Source organism: Alosa sapidissima, chromosome 16 (genome assembly GCF_018492685.1).
Source record: "Alosa sapidissima isolate fAloSap1 chromosome 16, fAloSap1.pri, whole genome shotgun sequence".
Classification (NCBI taxonomy): Eukaryota; Metazoa; Chordata; class Actinopteri; order Clupeiformes; family Clupeidae; genus Alosa; species Alosa sapidissima.
In genome coordinates this window covers 19,080,475-19,104,694 of record NC_055972.1, presented here as the reverse complement: position 1 = coordinate 19,104,694, position 24,220 = coordinate 19,080,475, and the positions used below count along the sequence as shown (strand labels likewise).

At 42.0% G+C, this 24,220-nt stretch overlaps 1 protein-coding gene across 2 annotated transcripts in view; it reads left to right on the top strand.

Moving 5' to 3' along the window:
• The window catches only part of prkceb (protein kinase C, epsilon b), a 114,360-nt gene that overhangs the window by 73,352 nt on the left and 16,788 nt on the right, over positions 1–24,220 (top strand). For both annotated transcript variants that reach the window (XM_042064946.1, XM_042064947.1), the window contains exons 8-11: positions 3,096–3,189; positions 3,697–3,899; positions 6,342–6,515; positions 22,087–22,241. In XM_042064946.1, coding sequence (XP_041920880.1) covers positions 3,096–3,189; positions 3,697–3,899; positions 6,342–6,515; positions 22,087–22,241 — 626 coding nt within the window. The remainder of the gene's footprint in view (positions 1–3,095; positions 3,190–3,696; positions 3,900–6,341; positions 6,516–22,086; positions 22,242–24,220) is intronic.

Genomic DNA, 24,220 nt, shown 5'->3' with positions numbered 1-24,220 from the left:
AAACTATTTTCTAATTTAGGCTACGTGGGAATCTGAAACAGCAACATCTGTCATCAAACTCTCTAGCTACATCAAAGTTTTGTAATAAATGCTACCATGATAACCATTTTGTGTTGTCAAATTAGGACCAACAAATTAAATAATATTTAATTTGGAGAAAATAAGTTTCATGTGTTCATGTGTTTCATGTGTTCACTTCAAATCATTAGACAGCTCACTGCATAACTTCACTGAGACATGACACTAGGGTTGCCAACCGTTCTGTAAAATACGGAATCGTCCCGTATTTGCAAGGAAAAAGATGTGTTCCGTATTGAACTGATACGGAACGCATTTTGTTCCGTATTATTGAGAATCAACTCGTGCAAATCCATGACAGATCAGTATTATAAGTTAGACTATGAACGAAAAATACACGATTTGTATGAAATAAAGGGAAACTTTGCTGCTGTCATTTATCCCTCTCAGTTTGTCTGTCATCACTATCCCAACAGAGAATGCACTTTTCGTTTGAGCCACTGCGAGTCATGTATATTACGTTGATAGCGTAGCGTGAGATGACATGTCTTGTCATGAGTTTTACAGTGCATCTGTGCAAGATAAACAAATAGGCTAGCCTACTTGCTGCAGAATAGCCAAAAAAAAAAGCAAGAAATAAAATAAGGCTTCACCAAATTCAGAGCTTCTGGAGCTGCTTGTGATGTTCAATATTTTTTTTTCTATGACAGCATATCCGCCAGTTCAGTTTTCAGAGTTATTTGGTTTGAGTATAATAGGCTACAAACAGTTATTTCTTTAACTGTTTTTGCATCGAAATGATTCTTGTTTTGCACCAGATAGAAAATGAGTAGGCTAGTGGCTATAGAATGTAATATATTATGTGCGCATTTTAGTAAATAATAGCTCACAATTTTGTAAAATGATGCACTATTTAGTACAATAATACATACATAATTTCAATACCCCCCCCCCCCCCCCCCCCCCCACTAACTGAAGTGGATGCCGGTGTACTTACTGAAGTGTATTATCGAAACCCCCCCCCGTTCCTTATTTTCATATCAGAAAGTTGGCAACCCTACATGACACTAAGTTATGATAATTTTTGCACATGACTGACGTGTTTCATATTATTAACCCCCAAAACGGAATAAAGTGTTTGTGGGACATGCCAGTTTGTTGTACATCAGTTAGGTTTTGGTATGTGAGGCAAATATGAACCTATTTTGTTGTTTTGAGGCTTGCATATGCCCTTGTTAAATTGTGATGGCACCAGTTAACATGGGCGTATATTTCTCACTTATGTTAACCTGTGTTAACTTTTACTAACAGTTCAATATATACATAGAAATCTGGCATTGATTTTAGCGGCTCGTAGTGTAGTGGTATAGACGATGTAGAAGCTAATCCAATCAACTTTCTTGTCCATGCGTGGTTCGAATCACAGCTAGATCGCTAGTTTTAATTTTTTCCATTCATTCAGTATGTGTCATATTTGTGGATAATGCTTAAATGGACATGTATTAGACATACACTGGTGATGTTTTCAGCGATATCCGTTATATTGTCTCACTTGCAAACACTTTGTGAAAATGTAGCCTAATATAAACCTGCACTATCGGAGGCAGAGCAGATTAAGAAGTAGGCAGGGTCTTGTTGAATATTCACTGATTTTATGCAAATAGACCAGTTGCTGCTCACCATCTAAACTGGAACACCGGCCACAACGTGGACACTGCTGGTGGAGTGAAATTATTCCCGGGGCTTCGTCTGATAATTTGCTGCGTAATTGATCAAGCAACCGCGGCCTGACAGAAAAAGAAAACAAATGTTTCTGCAATCAGTGTCATCAAACATGTTATGAGCGTTCATTCAATGCATGCGCGTGCGCGAGCGAAACTGAAACCACTCGATAACGTTGGTAGCAAAGCTCCGATTCACCTATTGGAAGGTTATTTAATTATGAAACAACATTTAATAGAATGATGTGAATTTATACAACTTCCATAAAAACAGAGCACAGACTAATACACTATCTAGCATTGTATTGTATAGTCAAATTTGCATAACATGGCCAAAAGCTATTGTGGCATAATTAAATATCATGTCAATATTCTTTCTATTTGCCTACCAGTGTATGATGCTTGCATGAGGGAAACATCCCAAAACAATGGCACCCATATAATTGCTGTTGTTTTGAGAAGTATTTATCATGCAACCATGCAAAAGCAATGAAACTATTGTAATTATATTTTACATTGATAAAGCAGTTCTCTGTTTTCACAAACGTTTTGCACTTTAAACATTGGCTGCTTTGAAGTGCATGTATAACAATATAGCATAACAATTATAATTGTGATGTGATATAATGATAATTTGATGGGGGATGGGTTCATGTAGGTGCCATGATCGGCCCTCAGGTCAAAGAAGTTTGACAAACATTGAACATTGTCTATCTCCATGGCAACACTGGCATACAAATAAAGTATATCAAAGGTCTGACATTAGATCTGATGGTATAATTTTAAATGGGTGATTTTTTTTTTTTTTACACATAACGTTTTTGAACAGTTCACTTAATACGCTTCTAACAAAAGTAGGGTGATCTATATTTTATGTTTTCCCTTCAGTTGAGTTCAAAATAAAATGGACACAACGAAATAACAAACATTTGATTTAAAAAAAAATAAAAAATAGTCGTTTAGATTAGTTGACTAATCGAAAAATTAGTCGAAAGATTAGTCGTTAGAAAATTAGTCGTTAGTGGCAGCACTAATATACATGGCCACCCCGAAATGTATTAAGTTTAGGCTACCGGTACTCTCTTGTGATATGTTAACTCAGTGTAATGATATATAAAATTATATAATATAACAGCACGCCTGACTGTCAGATCCTAATGCTAATAATGAACATAGATGCAAAGAAAATATCAACACTGTTAGCCATGGTGGTTGAATTGGTGACGATGATGACGAAGACTGAAACAATGGTGATGATAGGGATGATGATGGTGATGGTGGCGAAGATGATGCCGTCGATGATGGTAATGATGATGACGATAATGGTGATGATGATAGTTCCATTTGTCTTCACAGCTTCCACAGGGTCAAGAGCCACAGCCTCTTCCCTGCACCACACAAACAGAGGAGGACCGCTCCAAGTCAGCCCCTACCTCCCCATGTGACCAGGGTAAACACACACACCACCCACACACACACACACACACACACACACACACACACTACACACAAACACACACACACACACACACACACACACACACTACACACAAACACACACACACACACACACACACACACACACACACACACACAGAAAGACACACATGCACATGCACACACACACACACACACACACACACACACACACACACACACACAAATGCACACTCCCACACATTTTATATACTTAATTTGATTCCATTTTACAAGTTAAGTTAAATTAGGAATCAATTTTTCTGAATAATCCAGTAGATTAAAGCAGTTCAGCAACCTATCATAAGTTTTTACAGGCTGCGTAAAATCATATTGGATAATTTTCTACATTACATGTAACGGCAGTTATGGCGGGTGTGTTAGGCCTAGTGTGGCATCTTCTTGGTCAGAGGGCAGACACACACACACACACACACACAAAGCTGGAACTATCAAACTGTCTATATATCTATCTATCTAGACCTTAAAGACGTGGACAACATCAGGAAGGCCCTGTCCTTCGGGGAGGAGCATAAGTCCTCCACGGCAGCGGTGGGCGTGTCTTCTCAGGGTGCGGCTAATGAGGGCCGGGAGAACGGGGAGGTCAGGACCCTCCCCATCAAGAGAATGAACCTGGACCACTTCAGCTTCATCAAGGTCCTGGGCAAGGGCAGCTTCGGCAAGGTGAGAAGAGTGTGTCCTCACGTCTCCACGTACACACTCCGCCTTCACATACATGCTCACACACACACACACACACACACACACACACACACACACACACACACACATTTTAGCTATTTTATTTATGTCCGCAATTCATAATAAATGTACATACGGACATAAATGTTACAGATACAGAACATTGCTAAGGCATGATCGACCAATGTTGGTCTGATGACAATCTCAAACAGCAGATTTATGGATACACACAACACCTTTCTTTCTATATATGGCGACTTCCAATAATGGAGGATATTGAGCAGTATTTGGCATTTTGCTTTGTCCTTGCTTTTGTAAAGCCAACTATCCTGAGACCCCTAATGACAAGCCTATGCACGTGGCCCAGGCTGCCGAAGATAAGTACCAGATATTGACATTTGTAGCCAAGGCCAGTTATTTGCTGTACAAGAGGGTGATATTTTACTAACTTTTTTAAGTAAGCCTCCTCTAGACATGAATCAAAACAGCAACCTACTTCAAGGATGAACACATCCCTATCGTGCTCATCAATGATTATAATATCAGGCCTGGTGGCATTTAAATCAGAGAACGCAGACATTGTAGAACACCTGGAAAACATTTGTTGTCTAACAACACAATTTACATGTTTTGACACATTTGGACACAATCCTATCATGCCTGGATACATAAATACTTTTGTAAAAATGACAGCCATTTAATATGTGTGACATGGATTCTATGACTTGCTCTTGTCCATGATATATACACAAGATAGATAGATAGATAGATAGATAGATAGATAGATACATACATACATACATACATACATACATACAAACATACATACTGTACATATTGATCCCCAGGGGAAATTCAAGAAACAATGGTGAGTCGGAAGGAGGATACCAGATTGACAGGTGTAACCTTGTTGGGTATACCTGAAGCCTAGCCTGGAAACCAGACTCTCTGACTTCGTAGAGAGTCTGGCCTAGATCCATAGGCGTTTGTTTATTTCCGGGTGGGAGGGCACAGTTTGAGGTTTAAAATCATTGGAGTTCCTTTGAACCGCTTTGAACCAATCACTAACAACCGGCGTTTCGTCATACAGAGAAGTTTCTCTGCAGCACGCCCATAACAAGCACGGGTGCATCTTATCAGCAAACAATCACACGTTTCATCTGCGTAACTCTCGCATCATATAGTGTTTTGTGAATGTACCCAAGTCAAACTTTCAAAATGCATAAGTATGTCCAAAGCGCCACTTTTAAGCTTGTATGCTTGTAAGGCTCGACACAACATGAAACTTTGATCGAAGTATCATCAGTGTCTCTACACATGAACTCGAGCATTGAGAACATTGTTGGTGTACACAAAGTCCTTTTAGGCAAGTCCCTCCACTCGGCGGCCATATACCAACGTTTTATGGGCACTCATCGGGCACAGTCTTTGGGTCGAACTGCGCATGCGCAAGGCTTCACGACACCAATCTTGCTCCAGCGGCGAGATCACAACACATGATTGGCACGATGTCTTCACAACACACCATATGATTGGCTCAATGTATTCACATGTCGACGTTTTGCCGAGGAAGGGGTGGGATATGTGTAGACAACGGCCATATTGGCGTGACAAACTAGCCCCATGCATTTCTATGGAGTATTTTTTGAGTGCTGTGTCTCCACATTAGAAAGTCTCTGACGTAGCTAAACACCATGCCTGAGTACGTAATCGCTCTCAGGGACGCCCTCTGTTCGCTGGTTGGTCGGCTGCCCAACTGCCGAAGTAAACGAGCGTGAATCAACCTATTCCAGACGGAGTACTGTAGGGAAAAGAAATCGACCGGAAGTATGTAGACAGACCAAGGCCAGGCTACCTGAAGCCTCGCTTTGACTGGAAAAATTAGTATGTCTTCATCAATAGATGAATTGTGAAAAAATTGTGTGTGAGATGGAGTGATCTGCAAAGGGATACATGCGAGCTTTCCTTGGAGTTTGAGTACTCTCCAATGTCTCTGACGCTCCAATGTCTGAGACTTGCGACTGTTTCCAGGTGGAACTGAATAGCGCAGACCGTCTTGCAGTACTGTTGCAGTCACAATGTGATATTTGTATCCTTAATCATTACTTCATTACACACACACACACACACACACACACACACACACACACACACACACACAAGCAGGTAAACACAGGGACAGATGATCCACACAAGGAGTCATTTATCAGACTTGCACAAGATTTGTGTAAAAAGATTTGCACATTCAACTGGTGATGTGGTGTTGGATGAGGTGACACAAGGGCATCCGACATTGAGAGTTATTTTAGTACTTTGAGGGATATAGAGAGGATCCTCATCAACTCTCTGTGGGTAGAGGGTTATGTCTGTGCTATGTGTGAGGGTAATGTGACTGACGTGTGGACTCTCTGGCACCCCCTGTAGGTGATGTTGGCAGAACTGCGGGGCTCCGATGAGGTGTACGCCGTGAAGGTGCTGAAGAAAGATGTGATCTTGCAGGACGACGATGTGGACTGCACCCTGACTGAGAAACGCATCCTCGCACTAGCCAGGAAACACCCCTACCTTACACAACTCTTCTGCTGCTTCCAAACTAAAGTAAGACCAGCGTGTGTGTGTGTGTGTGTGTGTGTGTGTGTGTGTGTGTGTGTGTGTGTGCGCATGTATCATCTTGATTGTGAATTACACTCTGACTAAGAAATGTATCCTTATACTAGTGCTGAAAAAACGTTTTTTTTACAAACTGTTCTTTGTGCGTGTGCGTGTGCGTGTGCGTGTGCGTGTGCGTGTGCGTGTGTGTGTGTGTGTGTGTGTGAGGGGGGACAATGTCATGTGTATTGTTGATGCGACACAGTTAATCTTGTAGTACTGGTCTATCAACACAAGAGAGCAGCAGAGGCTACTTGATATATCTCCAGATGTCCTGTATAAATGGGCTCCTTATTGCTGTCACATCTTTTTTACAGCACTTACACGACATCAGACCCGACAATGATGCTTATGATAAATACCACGCTACTTTAGAATGCACACAAAAAGAGAGTATCACAGCAACAAAGAACAGAAAAACATGTACACACACACATACACACACATATACTGTACATGCATACACACGAACACACACATCCATACATACACACACACACACACACACACACACACACACACACACAATCAATTCCATCATCCCCATAATGTTATGCTAATACAGTGGTTCTCATGCGGACTCCTTAAAGTGGCAATCCGGGAGTCTCTGGGACTTTTCTATCAAGACAATTCCTTTATTAATTAAAAAAAATATCCGTTTTTATATCAGCCAAAAGGAGCCAATAGGCTTGCTAGGCTGGTGTGACTGTTTGGAGCATTATCAAATGGTTGACAAGCAATGTCAACAATGGTTGACTGTGATGACAAACAAAGGAGGCAAACTATGATGGATTAAAAATGTTGGCTCCATACGGGAAATATACGGTGACTATATCGAACAGCAGAGCAGAAACTGGAGTTAGGGACAATGAACAGTCAAGTACAGTTGTGGCGGTGGATAACAGTCAATAATAAATAATATAAATATTAGGAATAAAAATAGCCTTCTGTGTTAACTACTGTACATACGTACCGTAATTACATTGGCTACTATATTTGGTCATAATATTGGTACTTGGAGAGCCAATTGTTTTCTGAGGTGGTACTCATTGTGAAAAGTTTGAGAGCCACTGTGCTAGTAGATAGAGGTTTTGAGCATCAGCTGGTGTATGTTTACAGTTTTTCTCAGTTGGTTTGGCACATTTCTTGAATCATTTGCACAACAGTAAGTGCACTTCTCAGAACAGGTTGTGCAAACAACACAGTACAACAACACAGTGGATTACTTGCAAAAGCTTGAAACTTGGTCAAAATGCTTATTGTATTTCTGAGGGCAAATACTTATGCCAATCAACATATTTGTGCCACCAGAAGGTATCACTGTATCACTGCTATGAACAAGTTAGTCAAAATGCTTTGCCATGTTATCATTATACCAGTTCACTTCACTCTACTGTTTATTTGTTTGTATCAATTTCAAACAGTCTAAAGTTACTACAGTAAATTGCTGTATGTGGGAGATTTTAGGAGATGAGACAGGATTCACATTCACTGTACTTTTACAATGCTGTTTGTTCCTACAGTTTGTTGGGAAGGGCTGTTCAGCAGAGAACCTGTATAATGCTTTTTGCACACAATCAATTGCATCAACATATTTGTGTATATGTCAAAAGTGACTAGATGATGTGGAGGTTGAACTAGTAGTTTTGAGAATTTCAATTCTGAGCTGAGAAATGCACAAAAGCGACAGCAAAACTGTAATATTAAAGGTGCTCTAAGCGATGCTGGGTAACGTCACTTCTGTTGACTTTCAAACAAAACAGAGAGCTAGCTCGCTACTTTCTTCCCCCTCCCTCCCGTGCTGCTCCCATGCAATTGAAACTCTCCTAAACGTGCATCTCTTCTGTGATTTGCTGGAACAGTTTGTTATGTTTTTGTCGGCTAGGTTTGCCTAGCATGATGCGAGCTTCTGGGTACTCAGATTAGGTTTGCCCAGGTTGTTTTTGTTGCCGTTTTTGGAGCCTGGGCTGTCCACAGAGATTGCATTTTTTTACAGTGTATTCAGGACAACAGTTAGCAGTTGGTTAGGTGATGTTTGCACTAAGTGACATGAAATGTTTTAGCCTAGAAAACACGTACCATCGCTTAAAGCACCTTTGAGTTTGACAGCATGGTGGTTGAGTGGCTCTTCTAATTCAATTCAGCATGATAAGTGAAAACACATCTTCAGCTCCAATCACAGACAGGTTAGCATTGTGTGAATCTCTCTCTCTCTCTCTCTCTCTCTCTCTCTCTCTCTCTCTCTCTCTCTCTCTGTGTGTCTATGAGAGAGAGAGAAACAAAGAGAGGGAGAGAAAGAACATATGTTGTTGTATGTATATTTTCTGATAAAGCAATTTTGTTTATTCTGCTGTGTAGTCTTGCAAATTCCTATCCATATGACAGTGAAATCCCACAGGGCACTTTAACTAGAGCTCTCTATAGGAGAGCCAGCGAGCCCTTTTAAAACTCTTCTGGCTGAAGTTGGGGCCTGGCCTGGGCGGCCTTCATATGTTAAATGCCACTGGCGGTTTATGACTTGTAGGCTTAAGGCCTTATCAGCTGCTGTCTCTCCAAGCACTGGTGCCCAACCAAGCATGACTGAACCATGACAGACATGCTAGTCAGTTCACACACACACACACACACACACACACACACACACACACACACACACACACTGTAAGGTTGTGGGTGGGGGTTAGGTAATCCTATGGGTGGTGCTTTTGGTCTGTCATTGCATAAGTGTTCCATTTAAGAGAGAGGGAAGGGGTGTCAAAATACAGATAGAGAGAGAGAGAGAAAGAGAGAGAAAGAGAGAGAGAGAGGGTTTGTACCTGAGCGAGGAAAGGGCTCACCTACATCAGTGGGCAGGAGGTATGCACTTCAATGAGATAAGGTAGAGACAAGTAGAGCTGCTTCATTTATTTATCTCTCTCTCTCTCTCTCTCTCTCTCTCTCTCTCTCTCTCTGTCTCTCTCTCTCTCACACACACACACACACACACACACACACACACACACATGCACACACATGCACACACACACTAAGCTGATGTTCCAGAGCATTTTGAGAGGATTTGGCAAATCTGAATAAATGCAACTAAAGGTACACAAACCCATTCTTATTCCTCTCCCTTTGTTTCAATGTACACTCACATGTGTGTGTGTGTGTGTGTGTGTGTGTGTGTGTGTGTGTGTGTGTGTGTGTGTGTGTGTGTGTGTGTGTGTGTGTGTGCGTGCGCGCGCGTGCGGGTGTGTGTATGTGAGCGTGCAAGCTGGCGGGCTACAGCAAGGTGGGTTCGGGTCGAACCAAATTCAAACCACACACACACACACACACACACACACACACACACACACACACACACAGACCCGCCTTGTTTGTTTTCTCAGCCGGACCTGGAATCCGCAGTAATGATGGTGTCCTCTGTTCTTAATTTATTTATTTCGGCCATTTCCCCAAACAACGCAGGGAAGGAACACTGTGTCCTGGCAGCAGACTGTGGTGGGAGGGGAGAGAGAGAGAGAGAGAGAGAATAGGAGGAGGACAAGAGGAGAGGAAGGGAGGGGGTGTACAGTGGAGGAGAGGAAAGCGGGGTAGGTGCACAGACAGGGGCGGAGGAGAGCAGGGTGTGGAGAGGAAGGGGTGTGGGGGCTAGAGGCTGGATGGCTGTCAGCCATTTTGAAAGGAAAAGGGCCCTTAAGGTTAGAGAAGACTCAACCTCTATGTGAGTCAGACGTTCTGTCCCAATTGAAGGTACTGAGAGTGATGGTAGCAACTCTTGCCAACTTCCACTAGGTGATTCCAATCGTGTAGCCCCAACTGTTCTAAATATGTGACTGTAGACGTGTGTAATAATGGTCTGTCTTGGGGAGAGTCTCCGTCTATGGCTCAGATCTGCAGCTGATAAACCAGAGCCGCCGCTGACCCAGGCTGCTGCTGTTTTAACACCCCCAAAGCCCCAAGTAGCTTATGGAGGTACTTTTATCACCCAATCAGCAGTGGCAGTTATTTTGTTTGATTTATTATTTTAGTGTTTATTTCATAAAATTGTAAACATTGATAGACTTATTCAAACTACATCTAGACCCATTGTGTGTATAAAGATATCAAGTGTACCATTGTGTAGCATTCATTTTACTAATAGTATAACTTCTGTTCATAAAGATTAACATAATTTTAGTGCCTTTACCTACAAAAAGCCTCTTAAGATCCATGCCGTTTGTGTGTGTGTGTGTGTGTGTATGTGTGTGTGTCTGTGTGTCTGTGTCTGTGTGGGTTTGAGAGAGTGAGTGTGCAAGGTGTGTGTGGAGTGCCAAGCCTTTAAACAAACCAAGAAGAGCCTTCAGAAGAGCCCTTGAAGCATCACTAGGCAAATTGTGTGTATAAACATATGAAGTGTACCAGTAGCATTCATATCTTCTGTTCATTAAAATTAGCATCATTTTTGCACCTCTACAAAAAGCCTCTAAAGATCTGTGCTATTTGTGTGTACGTGTGTGTGTGTGTGTGTGTGTGTGTGTGTGTGTGTGTGTGTGTGTGTGTGTGTGTGTGTGAGTGTGTGTGAGTGTGTGTTTGAGAGAGTGAGTGTAGAAGGTGTGTGTGGAGTACCAAGAGCCTTCAGAAGAGTCCTTGATGCATCACCTGCTACATCAGAGCAGTAGTGGGGACTGTCCATGTGGTAGCTTTAGAAACATCTATTCAGATGTAAGAACTGTATTGTACAACAATAGTAGGAAAAACACAATGGACTTGGTTTTGAAAACTTCACAGAACCTTATTGTCTGAATTTTAAGCCTGTTTTTTCTCATTCTGGCATTTTCCTACTCTCTCTCTCTCTCTCTCTCTCTCTCTCTCTCTCTCTCTCTCTCTCTCTCTCTCTCTCTCTCTCTCGCTCTCTGTCCCTCAGCTGAAGGTGTTTTGGATGAATTGAGTCTTGTGTTTTGATTGTGCCAGAACAAGGCAATTGTTAGGCCTTACATAACAGGGCACTGATTCTTATCTTGAAGTGATGTGTATAACATATGTGTATGATTTTCACACACACACACACACACACACACACACACACACACACACACACACACAGAGAGAGAGACACACACACACACACACACACACACACACACACACACACACACACACACACACACACACACACACACACACACGCACATACACACACACACACTCGCACACATGTTGCCCGTACAAAAAATGCTATACAGCTCTATGGAAGGTGGTGACTGCCCCCCCCCCCCCCCCCCCCCACTCCCCCAGTTATTTAATGGCTCTCATCCCCTGTGTTTCTCAAAAGCAAAGAAACATCAATCATAAGCTCTTCTTTTTTCTCTTTGACACAGAAACACACTCACACTGATCCCACACTCTGATTCACACACAGAAACGCAAAAAGACACTGACACACACACACACATCACATACGTGTAGCCATAAAGTGTGTGTATGAGGTGAAGGCCTTGGCTGATTTTGTGCCGAGTAGAGTGGTAGAGGGGTCCAGGCGCCAGCGCCAATGTTGAGATTGTATCTGGAGACACAGAATAGCCGACTGTGTGGCCTCAACATACCCTCTCCTGCAGCCCCTTCTCAACATACACACACACACACACACACACACACACACATACTGGAGATACAGCACACAGTTGCAGAGCATACAGAGGCAATAGCACATCTGCAGTTATTGTCAGATACAGCACCACACAAACAGTAGCCACCATGCTTAGATACACAGACACTTTCTCTCTCTCTCTCTTACACACACACACACACACACACACACACACACACACACACACACACACACATACACAGAAAGACAGCCACACAGAAAGACAGCACAGGAGAGGTTTGAAAATATTCTAATATTTAATACTAATATCAGTATTATATTATTTTAGAAATCGGATCTTAGTGAGTGGAAATGAAAACATGTCGGACTGGGCAGGCAGTTGGAGCTCTAGTCATCCCAGTGGATGGATCTGGACAGGAGAGCGCAGAGATTATGTAACTCCACAGATTAAATTAGAAAGCATGACTTGCCATGATAAAAGATTTCACATTTCTTAATTGTTTTCTTTCTCACACATTCTTCTCCTCCCCCTCTCTCTCTATCCATACACCAGAAAGAGAGAGAGAGAGAGAGAGCAGTGAATAAAGAAGATTTACCTGTGATTTTTCTGAGAAAACAGCAAGGGAGAAGGGAAATCTTTTTTGAAAGAAAGTTGGAAAAAGAGGGAGACAGGGAAGGAAGGATAGATAATATGTGAAGGAGACAGAGTGAACGGGAGAGAGAGAGAGAGAGAGGAAGAGAGATGAGATATAGCATAGGAGGCCGAGAGAGGGAGCAAGGGGTACAGTAAGGGGTGTATTAATGAGATTAATTTCCCTTACATCATACAGTATGGAGGGAAAGCAGGGTTTGAACCAGATAGCCAAAGAGCTCTTTGTGTTTTAGAAAAAGCACACTTCACAATTCAGACCAGTCACATGAACACGCATATACACACACACACGCACATACACACACACACACACACACACACACACACACACACATACACCCACAGTATGCAGAGATGTGACATAGGCACAAAGCAAGTTAATCCATGCATTGATAGGTCATGCAAACACCCAGTATATATAACAAGATTTTTTTGCTGCACATTGTTTTCATACAATACACAAATTGCAACTGAAATGTGCCTAGGAGATACTGATACACAGACAAACACACAGATGAATGCCCCAAGTTAAAAACATCATATGGATACATATAGTTTCCTATAAATGCAGGACCAGAGACACACATTCATTTGGGCCATAGGATTGCCAGAGGAGTCTCTGTATGTGTGTGTGTGTGTGGGGGGGGGGGTCTTAAGAGCTTAGAACTTAGATTTCAAGGGTTAAAGATCAAGGAGCATTGACGCTGTGTGCTTAATGTATTTCAGGGGTTCTGTTGCAATAACATTCAGTCCTCTTGTATGTTGGAAGTGACAGACTACATGTAATGGGATTACTATTATAATTAAGGTTGTCAATCGATTAAAAAATGTAATCGAAATAATTACATACTCTGTGATTAATTAATCTAAATTAATCGCATATTTTATTTTTGCTGTGAAAGTATTTTACATATTTAAATTCAAATGCATCATTGAATAGTCAGCATTAGGGACATTAAAGTTCAAAAACTCTTTTATTATTATTTTCACTGTTCAAATAATGGGCATAATAATCTATGGTATGACCTAATATGCTGAGGAAATAAATTCAAAAGTGTTTAGGGAAGAAGGTTTTTTTTTTTTTCACATACAAGGCATTTCAGGCCACAGATATAACAGGGGACACAATGAAAATAAATTAACACTTCCCTCAATGTCAACACTATTTCATTGATGTGCGACTTTAGAGTTGACGAACTCCGGTGATATGCGAATTCCTTGCTGCAGACATTGCAGAAGACTTTATTTTAATCAACACTTTATTTTTTATCAACACCATCAGGCAGTTTTTTAAAAGTAAATGTTCCAATCAATGATCAAGGCAGCACATTTTCTTCTCTCTCCTTCATTTTACAGTCTTATGGTTACTGAATAGAATGGCTCAGGGTCAAAGGTCATACGGAATCGTATTTTTTTTTAGTCAGTTATTTTTTCTCAAATTAATTAATCTAAATTAATCAGTTATTTTGACAGCCCTAATTTAAATCATTATAACATTCCTAGGCTTCATATTCATATACATGTAAAGCTACCTACCTGTATGCAACTTCATAGACAGGATAAGGATTGTATGTGTTTGTTGAAATGTGTGGATGTGTGGAATGCATGTAGCGTGCTCAAAGCCTTTCACCTTCTTCTCATTTTGTAGTCTTACGCCAAAAGTATTTAAAGTCATTTTTTCTTCATCAAAAGACAGTCAATACCACACAATGGCAAAGCTCTAGATCTAGATTGTGGTTGTTTATTACAAGTACATAACAAAGAAAAAAATGGAGATATCATTCACAGTGAAATAACACTGAGGTACAGTATATATCGTAAACGTGCTAATTACCATCCATTTCGTTCTAAAATTCTAAAACAACAATGTTTTTTTAATACTTCAAATAACATTTGCTAAATTAACCTTACCTTTTTCAGTAGCCATAGGTGTGTAGATTTGAACAAAATCTAGTTTTTGGAGCTTTTACTGCCTGACATATCCGATTTTGTTTACCACGCTCGGAGTTTAGTGCTGGGCTGGTGGGTACTTATTGTAAGACCGGGGTACACAAAACACTTGGTGGGCATGTAACCCCACATGGATAGCATGGAACCATCGTTTTTCGTTTTGATCTGTAGCCCCCCCCGCTGGACTGGACCCCCCAAAAGGAGGGTAGGGCAGACACAGTTTTCTGTGAATATCTCGAGAACCGTAGGGTTTAGGAGGACCATTTTTTTTTTGTATGTTGATCTCAAGGGGCCATTTCAACCCATTCCATAACCACTCATTTCATGTATAGCGCCACCTAGTTAAACACAAAAAAGTAAAAATGAGGTGTTGTAATCGCAGGTATCTGTGACCTAACATAGTCAAAACTGCACGAAATTGGAAGTGTAGGATCATTATGACACCCTCTGAATGCATGCCAAGTTTCGTGGAATTCCGCTCATGGGGGGCCACACAATAAATTAATTTATGTTACTATACACCAACTGGCCTGTAGGTGGCCGGAGACAGTTTTCTGTGAATATCTCGAGAACCGTAGGGCCTAGGAGGTCCACCTTTTTTTTGTATGTTGGTCTTAAGAGGGCATGTCAACCCATCCCATTACCACTTATTTCATGTATAGCGCCACCTAGTTAAACATTAAAAAGCAAAGAATTAGGTGTTTTCATCACAATATCTCTGGCTGACATTGTCAAAACTGCACGAAATTGAAAGTGTAGGATCATTATGACACCCTCCGAATGCATGCCAAGTTTCGTGAACTTTCGTTCATGGGGGGCCTTATAATAAAATAATTTATGTGTACATTTAGTGACCGTACACCAACAAGGATTCCCGGGACAGTGAAAGACCGGGATACACGAACCTTGGTGGGCATGTAACCCCACATGGATAGCATGGTTTTTCGTTCCCCCCCCCCCCCCCCGCTGGACTGGACCCCCCGAAAGGAGGGTAGGGCAGACACAGTTTTCTGTGAATATCTTGAGAACCGTAGGGCCTAGGATGACCCATTTTTTCCGTATGTTTGCCTCCAGGGGTCATCTTATCTCATTCCATGTGTACACATGTGCATAAACAGATACACACGCACACACATACATTCACAGTAATCATACGTATGACACATACTCACACAGTAGACATATGTACGCATGCATGCACATGCACACACACACACCCACCCACACACATAAACATGTACATGCACACAATAATTTCTCAGAATTATGAACAGGCAAGATGGGGGTGGGATTGTATAAAATGAATTTTACATGTGAAATCTATGAACTAATCATGTTTTGGTACTTGTTGTCTAGCAGATAGTGAGAATTGAGTGTGGATAATGCAATTTAGTGAGACAGTTAGAATCATATAGGCCTTTCAGCGTGATTTATTTTTGTGGAAAAAATGTGCTGGACTGGGCGGCGGTCATATTTTGTATCTAGTTCACAACCTTTCTCACTGCACATCAACGGTTAGCCTGTGAATTCTCGTCGTCGCAATTCAAAATTCCATTGGAGCTCCAAACGGATTTGTACACTCAGCCTTACAACACTGTTTGCAGCTCTTTGAGCCACGGTAAAATGTAATTTTTGTTTTTATAGAGGGTAGTGGTGAATCTCTATATTTATCTCTATGTTGACACATATTTAATGTGCTAAACATTACTTCATACACAGGAGGTGAATACAACAGCATCCCGTTGTGTAACACTGTTACGTAATTCAGTGCGACTCAGTGTCCACGCAATGTACACATTGTCTGTCTGACAATATTCGGACAGGAAAGACATTGCTGTCAGTAGAAGATAACTGTGTGTGTGTTCAGATGCAGGATTTTGTGATTGTGTAACACCCAATGTGAAAGAGATGCTCATTGTCTTGCTATAATAGTTTGGGAGTTTTGGAACACAGAACACAAAGATATACCAATGATCATGATGGATTTCATCAAATTGTTTTTCCTTGACCTGGTAGGAACTCGATATGGCATAATAAAAACATCTTACACAAAATAACAGACATTTTTAAATGTTGATTTAGTGTCTACAGAAGAGAGTGAAGACAGATCACGAACAATGTTTGGCAATTTCTGCAATTGCAATTTGCCACGCACACACAAAAAAACATCCATATTCATCTAGGCACACAAATCAATCTGGAAATTATCAGGCTGTAATCAAAGTGCATGAAACCTTGTCTTATTTTGAAAAACGCCAGATGAGGTCTGGTTTGTGTAAGTGTTTGTAAGTCTAACCTCTAAATTGACAGGAATTACTCAAGAAACATCAGTTAAAACAGCTGCTTTCATCTGTAGAAACATGCCAAGACAATCAAGTCAAGTCAAAGATCAAAAAGGCATTTTTCATAATCTAGGAAATATTTCTGTGGCGTCCTGTACAGGTATGATTAATGATGGGCCACTCCTAACACTACTCTCCAGCGTAATTTCTACAAGTGTTTGGTAACACTTTATTTTAAGGTTCACATGTTAGCCACCAATACATACCTAATTAATACCTGTATTAGTGACTTGTAAGGCATGTGTTAGGCAACATTAACCATTTGTAAACCTTTTGTTTTGTTTCCAATGTGTTAATGGTAACTGGTGAAGGATGCAAAGAACTTCAGGGGCATTCAGAACAACTTTTAGACAATCCCCAATCCCCGCACTCAGCCCTTTAGAGAAAAAACAGACCGATGGAGGGTTATCAGTTCCCCGAAGGGGTCCACATAGATAACATGGTTGCACTACTGGAACAAGTGAGAACCCGTTGAAAAGTGCTGTATGCTACAACATTTTTGTGTGAATATCTAGAGGCATAAATCCATTGGATGGCATTTGTATTGTTACATCTGCATTTGTATTGTTTATTCACAAACCATTTACTTAAACGGCACTGCTCCTTACCAACAGATGTTGAAGGAGGGAAGTTTTATCTTGTTTGTGTGTGTAGGGGTGAGCGGTTAAAACAGCAAGTATTTTGATACTTCATACAAGGATCTAGGGCATGCAATTAGGTGCACTGATTTGTCATTCTTTATGGAGCCTTGTTTATTTATCAGTTTGAGTGCACCCATCAGAACACTCTGTACTTTAAACACTGCCAGGACTTTATTAATTACTCTCTCTCTCTGTCTTTATTAATTGCTCTGTGTGTGTGTGTGTGTGTGTGTGTGTGTGTGTGTGTGTGTGTGTTAGTGTTATGTCAAGGACAAGAAAAAGGGTTCTAGAAAGTGTTCTTAGAAAGTGTAAAGTACGTAAGGTATGCAAAGTTAGCTGTCTCATCAACATCAACACATGCACCTACAAACACACATGGACACCTATACTGTACACACAGTGAAAGCACACACCGTGTGTATGTATGTCAGAGAGAAAAAGAGGGGATATATATATCAAAGCATAGAGTGGGAGAGCCTCTGTGTCTGAGTTACAGGAAGACTGTGCATTTGTGTGTGTGTGTGTGTGTGTATCTGTGTGTTTGACAGCAGAAGAATTAGATCTGTCTTATGTGTGTGTGTTTGAGTGCTTCTCGCTTGAATATGTATGTGTTTGTGTATCACTTCTCTATGGTCATTTGAATTTTGTGTGCGTGCGTGCGTGCGTGCGTGCGTGCATGTGTGTGGTGTGTCTAGTGTGTCTAGTGTGTGTGTGTGTGTGTGTGTGTCTGTGTGTGTGTGTGTGTGTGTGTGTGTGTGTGTGTGTGTGTGTGTGTGTGTGGAGGGGTCAGGTCACTGCTCGGGGTTTAAGGATAAACATTCTTGAGCCGCGTCCAGGCCCACACACAATACGCTCTGTACTGAAATTATAATCATTTCCTGCTACTATCAGCATCACAAAGCCTGCTGCCTGCGCAAAGCAGATCGGCCCACGCTGAGAACACCACAGGTCAGCAATTGCTTCAGCCCATCTGAGAAATCGGCCATTAATATAACCTGGCACAGCAAGGAGGAGAGAGCGAGAGAGTGAAAGTGGCTCTGTGTGTGTGTGTGTGTGTGTGTGTGTGTGTGTGTGTGTGTGTGTGTGTGTGTGTGTGTGTGTGAGAGAGAGAGAGAGAATTTGTTTGTGTGTGTGACCAAAACAGAGACCAGAGTGAAAGGTGGAATATGATAGAGAATTTGAGAGTATAAAAGAGAGAGAGAGAGATAATAAGGTGGAGAATTTGTATTTGTGTGAGTGTGAGAGAGAGGTACAGAGAGAAAGAGAGAGAGATCTCTGCTTTCAGCATTCATTGTGTTTGGCAGAGCTGAGTGAAATCTTACCTCCACCTTAAGGAGGGAGCTCTGGACCTTTTTGAACACGCTGGGGAGCAGGCTTGCTTTAAAAAGGCAGTCACTTTGCATACACTGCCTTTGCCCTGTCTGTGCCCACCTGTGTGTGTGTGTGTGGGTGTGGGTGTTGAGCATATATACATGTGTCTGTGCATGTGTTTCTTATATGTTACATAATAGGCAAGTTCATACTAGATCCACATATAGCGACCTGCAATGAGTCGACCACACACACACACACACACACACACACACATTCCAGTTTGTTGGGTCTTGGTGGTTATCAGGTGATCAGGCTCCTTTCAGGGCTTCGTCAGTGAGACGCCAGTATCTGTACATTTCTAATTAGAAGCAGGAAATGTTTATTCGCCTTCGATTGGGTGGGCCTTGCACTGACTCTGGCCACATTTAAACAAACTATTTCAACATCCTGTTTAAATTCCCTTTTAGAGAGAGAAAGAGAGAGAGAAAGAGAGAAAGAGAGAGAGAGAAAGACAGAGAGAGAGAGAGAGAGAGAGAGAGAGCGACATTCTGAGGTGGACTCCCGGACAGTTATGTAAGTTGCGGCGCTTCCTCCGTGTCATTGGGGCAGGGGGCGTGGTTTTCATGGTATGGCACCATAGGGCGTCCTGCTGCCATGGCCCAGCAGCCCACCCTGTGCCTCCACCCACCTCCGCAGTCTCATGTCCATCAGCCTATGCTGCCAGAGCACGTACGCAGACAGTAGGTGGCTGTGCTTGTGGCTGATGTTCTCTCATCGATTAAGCATATACATTATTATGCATATAGGCCAACTGCCAACAGTACAAAACCAGGGTTGATCATGATTTACTCTTTATTTTACCACTTTGATTCGTCAAAATGACAGACCTGTTGCTAAGTTACGTCGGGCAACACGATTGATCTCATACATGGCTCTTCAATCGTAATAAGAATGGAATACAACATCCTTTTCATTCCAATTAAGCCTAATTAAGTCGGCAGTTTTATTTTCCGATTCTGGCGTTTGGCTAAAAATTGATACAAATGTGTAAAGATTACAACCTGTTTAGAGAAAAAATAATCATAAGGCATTTTTTGAACAAAATAGAGTGTAATCTGCTTTTCATTTCACTTATTCGACTTCAGACGTCAGTACGATGATTGGTAATAATAGTAAAATTACAGATGGATTGGACAGATTGGTCAAAAAATTCTAATTTAAAACAACCTCATCAGAGCGATAAGACAGAATACGCATTACCTGTGACACTTAGGTGGCAATGAGTTCAGACCTTGTGTTCCTCTCAGTTTATATAAATAAAGGAATATTTTTCAGTCAAAATGTGTCTGCAGCTTATTCTGTTAAAAGAAAATTGTGAAAAAACAGTATTGTGAATTGTACCGAATTGTGAGTTGAGCATATTGTTACACCCCAATTCATTTTTATTCCGATTGAGCCGTTATTACGATTCTAATCAAATTAGAAGTGTCCATGTAAACCCACTTAGTTTCAACCTTGCTGCAGGATTATAACAGAATTGGCCACATTTGCTGCCACCAGCAGTGTAGTGGCATTGATGGCTTTGAGACAATAGGCATTGTGGAGCGCCCCTTAAACAAACTGAGTTAAAGTGTAGCCTTTTTGGCAGAAGTCAACCTCTCCCATGGCCTCTACCAAGAGCAACACAGCCACACTATCAGATCAGAGTTAGAGTCAGCAGAATCATGCCAATTACCTGCTGGAAAATAAGTGGGTGCTGAAAAGATGCCAAATACATACACACATGTATACACACACACACACAAACACACAAACACGCACACACATAAACACACACACACATAAACACACACCGCACACATACTGTACACACACACACACACACACACACACACACACACACACACACATAAACACACACCGCACACACACACACACACACACACACACACACACACACACACACATCAATTAAAAACACTTCAGCCCCCCTCCTTTGCAATCAAGCTGTTTTACTGAGTGTTCGAGATAAGTCGCTCAGACCAGGTTCCTTCCTAGATCCTGACCCCCTTGGTGTTTTTCCTCCAGGCCTGCTGCTCAAAGACGGGCAGGGCTCACAATGGCCGTTTGACCGTGCCCGGTGTTTGGTATCTCGTGGCTCCACTCCCTGCCTCTGGGAAGCCCTCCGGAGGGGGGCATTATTATGATAAAGTCCAGTGTGTCAGTGGACCTTTGCGGGAGATGGCTGTCTGAAACAATGGGCACCGGGGTAGCAATGGCTTCTCCCGGTTTATATAAAGCCCTTTTATATCCTATAGAATACCGTTCCCGCTGGTTTCCGACGCTGGAGTAGAGGGAGACGCAGGAAAGGGGGCTCGCTCCCAGTAAGATGAGAGTGTATCGAAGGAAGAAATTCTAGGGTCGGGAAGTGGGGAGGTGAAGGGTGATGTAGATACAGTGTGTGTGTGTGTGTGTGTGTGTGTGTGTGTGTGTGTGCGTGCGTGTGTGCACGGATGCAAGTCTAAGTGCATACACAATTTTGTTTGTGAATACAGTGTGTACGTACTGTATGTGTGTGTGTGTGTGTGTGTGTGTTTAAGTGTGTGTGTGTGTGTGTGTAAGTGTGACAGTGTGGATCATCATGCAGCATCCACGCCTATACTGAACCCATTTTTCTTCTTGATTGTATATTGTATGGGAGGATGGGAGGGAAAGGTTCACATCCTCAATTTACTGCATTTTTAGTTCAGTGTGTTTACTGGAAGCGTCTCTGTGCTAGTCATATGGGGTCGCCGCTTTGTTACTTATGTTTCGGACTGACTTAATACAAATATTCTAGAACATGAGGTATCTTGTAGTGTTCTGCAAGGCTTATACTTTAGTTTCACTTGAGTGAGTGTTCAAATGCAGTATAAATATAATGTGTATAAATAAATTTATGTTTGTTTGGGAAAATGCAGTAAAATTCTCATTTGAATCCGAACAGTGCAACGTCTCCAGTCATCTGATTCCACTCAGCGCTGTTCCCTCTGTGTTCTCTCCCCAGGACCGTCTCTTCTTCGTCATGGAGTATGTGAACGGAGGAGATCTGATGTTCCAAATCCAGCGTTCCAGGAAGTTTGACGAGCCACGCTCTCGGTTCTACGCTGCCGAGGTCACGTCAGCGCTCATGTTCCTGCACCAGAATGGAGTCATCTACAGGTACTTTCCTTGATCTTTAACTGTTCCCCCAGTGCACTGTCTCCTTGTGTTCTGTTCCTTTGGATTTGTACATTTTCCTACCCATCAATCAGCCTCAAGCCCTTTTTTTCCCAGAATCATTCAAACGTAGAATTAGCTGCTTTTATCAGCTTACTTCCATTCGCTGAACTAGTACAGCCTCACGCTAGCTTTGCAAAGGTCTTTTGCAAAGGTCAGTGGGCTTGATTTACACACTGATAAAATGGAAAACCTCTCTGCACTGTGGGCTGGACAGTGCATACACGTGTAGCCAGGCAGAGCAGTCACTTTTAAGTTTTATGTTACATTGACACAATAACAGTGTACTGGTTTGTTGACACATCACTGTAACTTGAATTTCTATTTGAATGTAAACTGGTAGTATCAGTATGCCTCTTGCTCAAAGATAAGAGTAGTTCTTGCTGTGCCTTAGAGAAAAACACATGACTCTGGAAGGGCTTCCAACATTCAGTAGAGGCTTGATGTGTTTGGTCACCAGCTCATTGCCCCTCAGGGCTATTTTAGGGGATATTTTGAGTGAATCCCATAAGTCCAGACATCACAGTATTGTGCTGGAGCAGAAAGAACACCATAACTGTGTCCAACGCCAACAGCCTCAACCCAAAACATCATTGTAACTGACCACAGATGCAGCCTAAATTCAGCCATTGCGCTTTGAAGAATGATTGGAAAAATATGAGCCTATCCCCATTCTTATGACATTAGGTAATCAAGCCCTCGCTTGAAAGTCCAAAGCTTATTTAAAGCAATCTATTTTGACTGAGTTCTAGTGAGGAATTCTAGTTTTTCATCAGTTTTTATTATGTATTACCCGTCTCTCATATTCTCCCCATATGAGAGGAACTCAAATGTTAGAGACTCACATGAGTAACTGAAATGTTATGATAAGTGAGTGGTTTGGTTCCAGTAAAATTACCCTCAACAACTGTTTTTAAAATCCTCTGACAAAATATTGCTTGATGTGATTTAAGTTTTACAGTACCTTTCTGAGGTGAAGAACTGGCAGCAAAGGACAGCAAAAGGATTCTTTGTAACAGAAAAGGCACCATTGTTTTTTTTTTTCTTTGATAAGAACATCTTACACTTAATGAAGGTATTTTTCCCAATGTATAGAGTATGGATGCCAGGGTTTAGTGACGCCTTGTGACGGGCTCATGAGGAACCCTTTTTTCCTGTCCAAAAACTGTGCCCTGTGTGCCACTATTCTTTCCAGTTGGAGTTCTGGTCACATGACCTGACGACCTGGGTCATGACACTTCTGGTAACAGCACCATTGCCCAGCACTAGGGGCACAGGGACGCTGTTTACCACTCTTTGTTTACTGGTTGTTTACTGAAGGATGGGATGATTTATGTGTTCCAGGCCGAGTTGTTTATGCTCTTGTCCATGTGTCATTAGCCACATGCACACTGCGTGTGGCGTCGTCGTGGCGGCCCTGTGCCTCTGACCGCATTCTCTCCCTCGCCTTTCTCTCCTCCTCCTCTCCCTCCACCTTGTTCCACCTTTCACATTTCCCCTCCTTTTTTCCTCCTCCTCCTCCTCCTATCCTTCTCTCTCTGTCCTGAATTTACGTCTGTTTACATATGTGTTGCCGTTGACTGCTCTTCGTTTATATACTGTAGGTCTGTGCATATCTGTACCAGAATAAGCTGCCATCTTGGATTTCATTATCTGACCTCCATGACTCCCTCCTGTCGTCTCTCTTGCTCCCCCTGCCTCTTCCTCACTATCTGATGGCGTCACATGTCTCTCTCCTCTCCACACCCTTGTGTCCACTCTCCCCTCAGTGTAATCTGTCCGTGTGTTTGAACCGTTTTTCCCCAGCATACTTTTCTTCTTTGTCACTCTCACCAGCGTTTCCATGCATGGGTCATTGTCACCACCCTCCATCTGTGCCTCCACCCCCACGCTGCAAGCGCTGGCCACTCGACTGATACCTC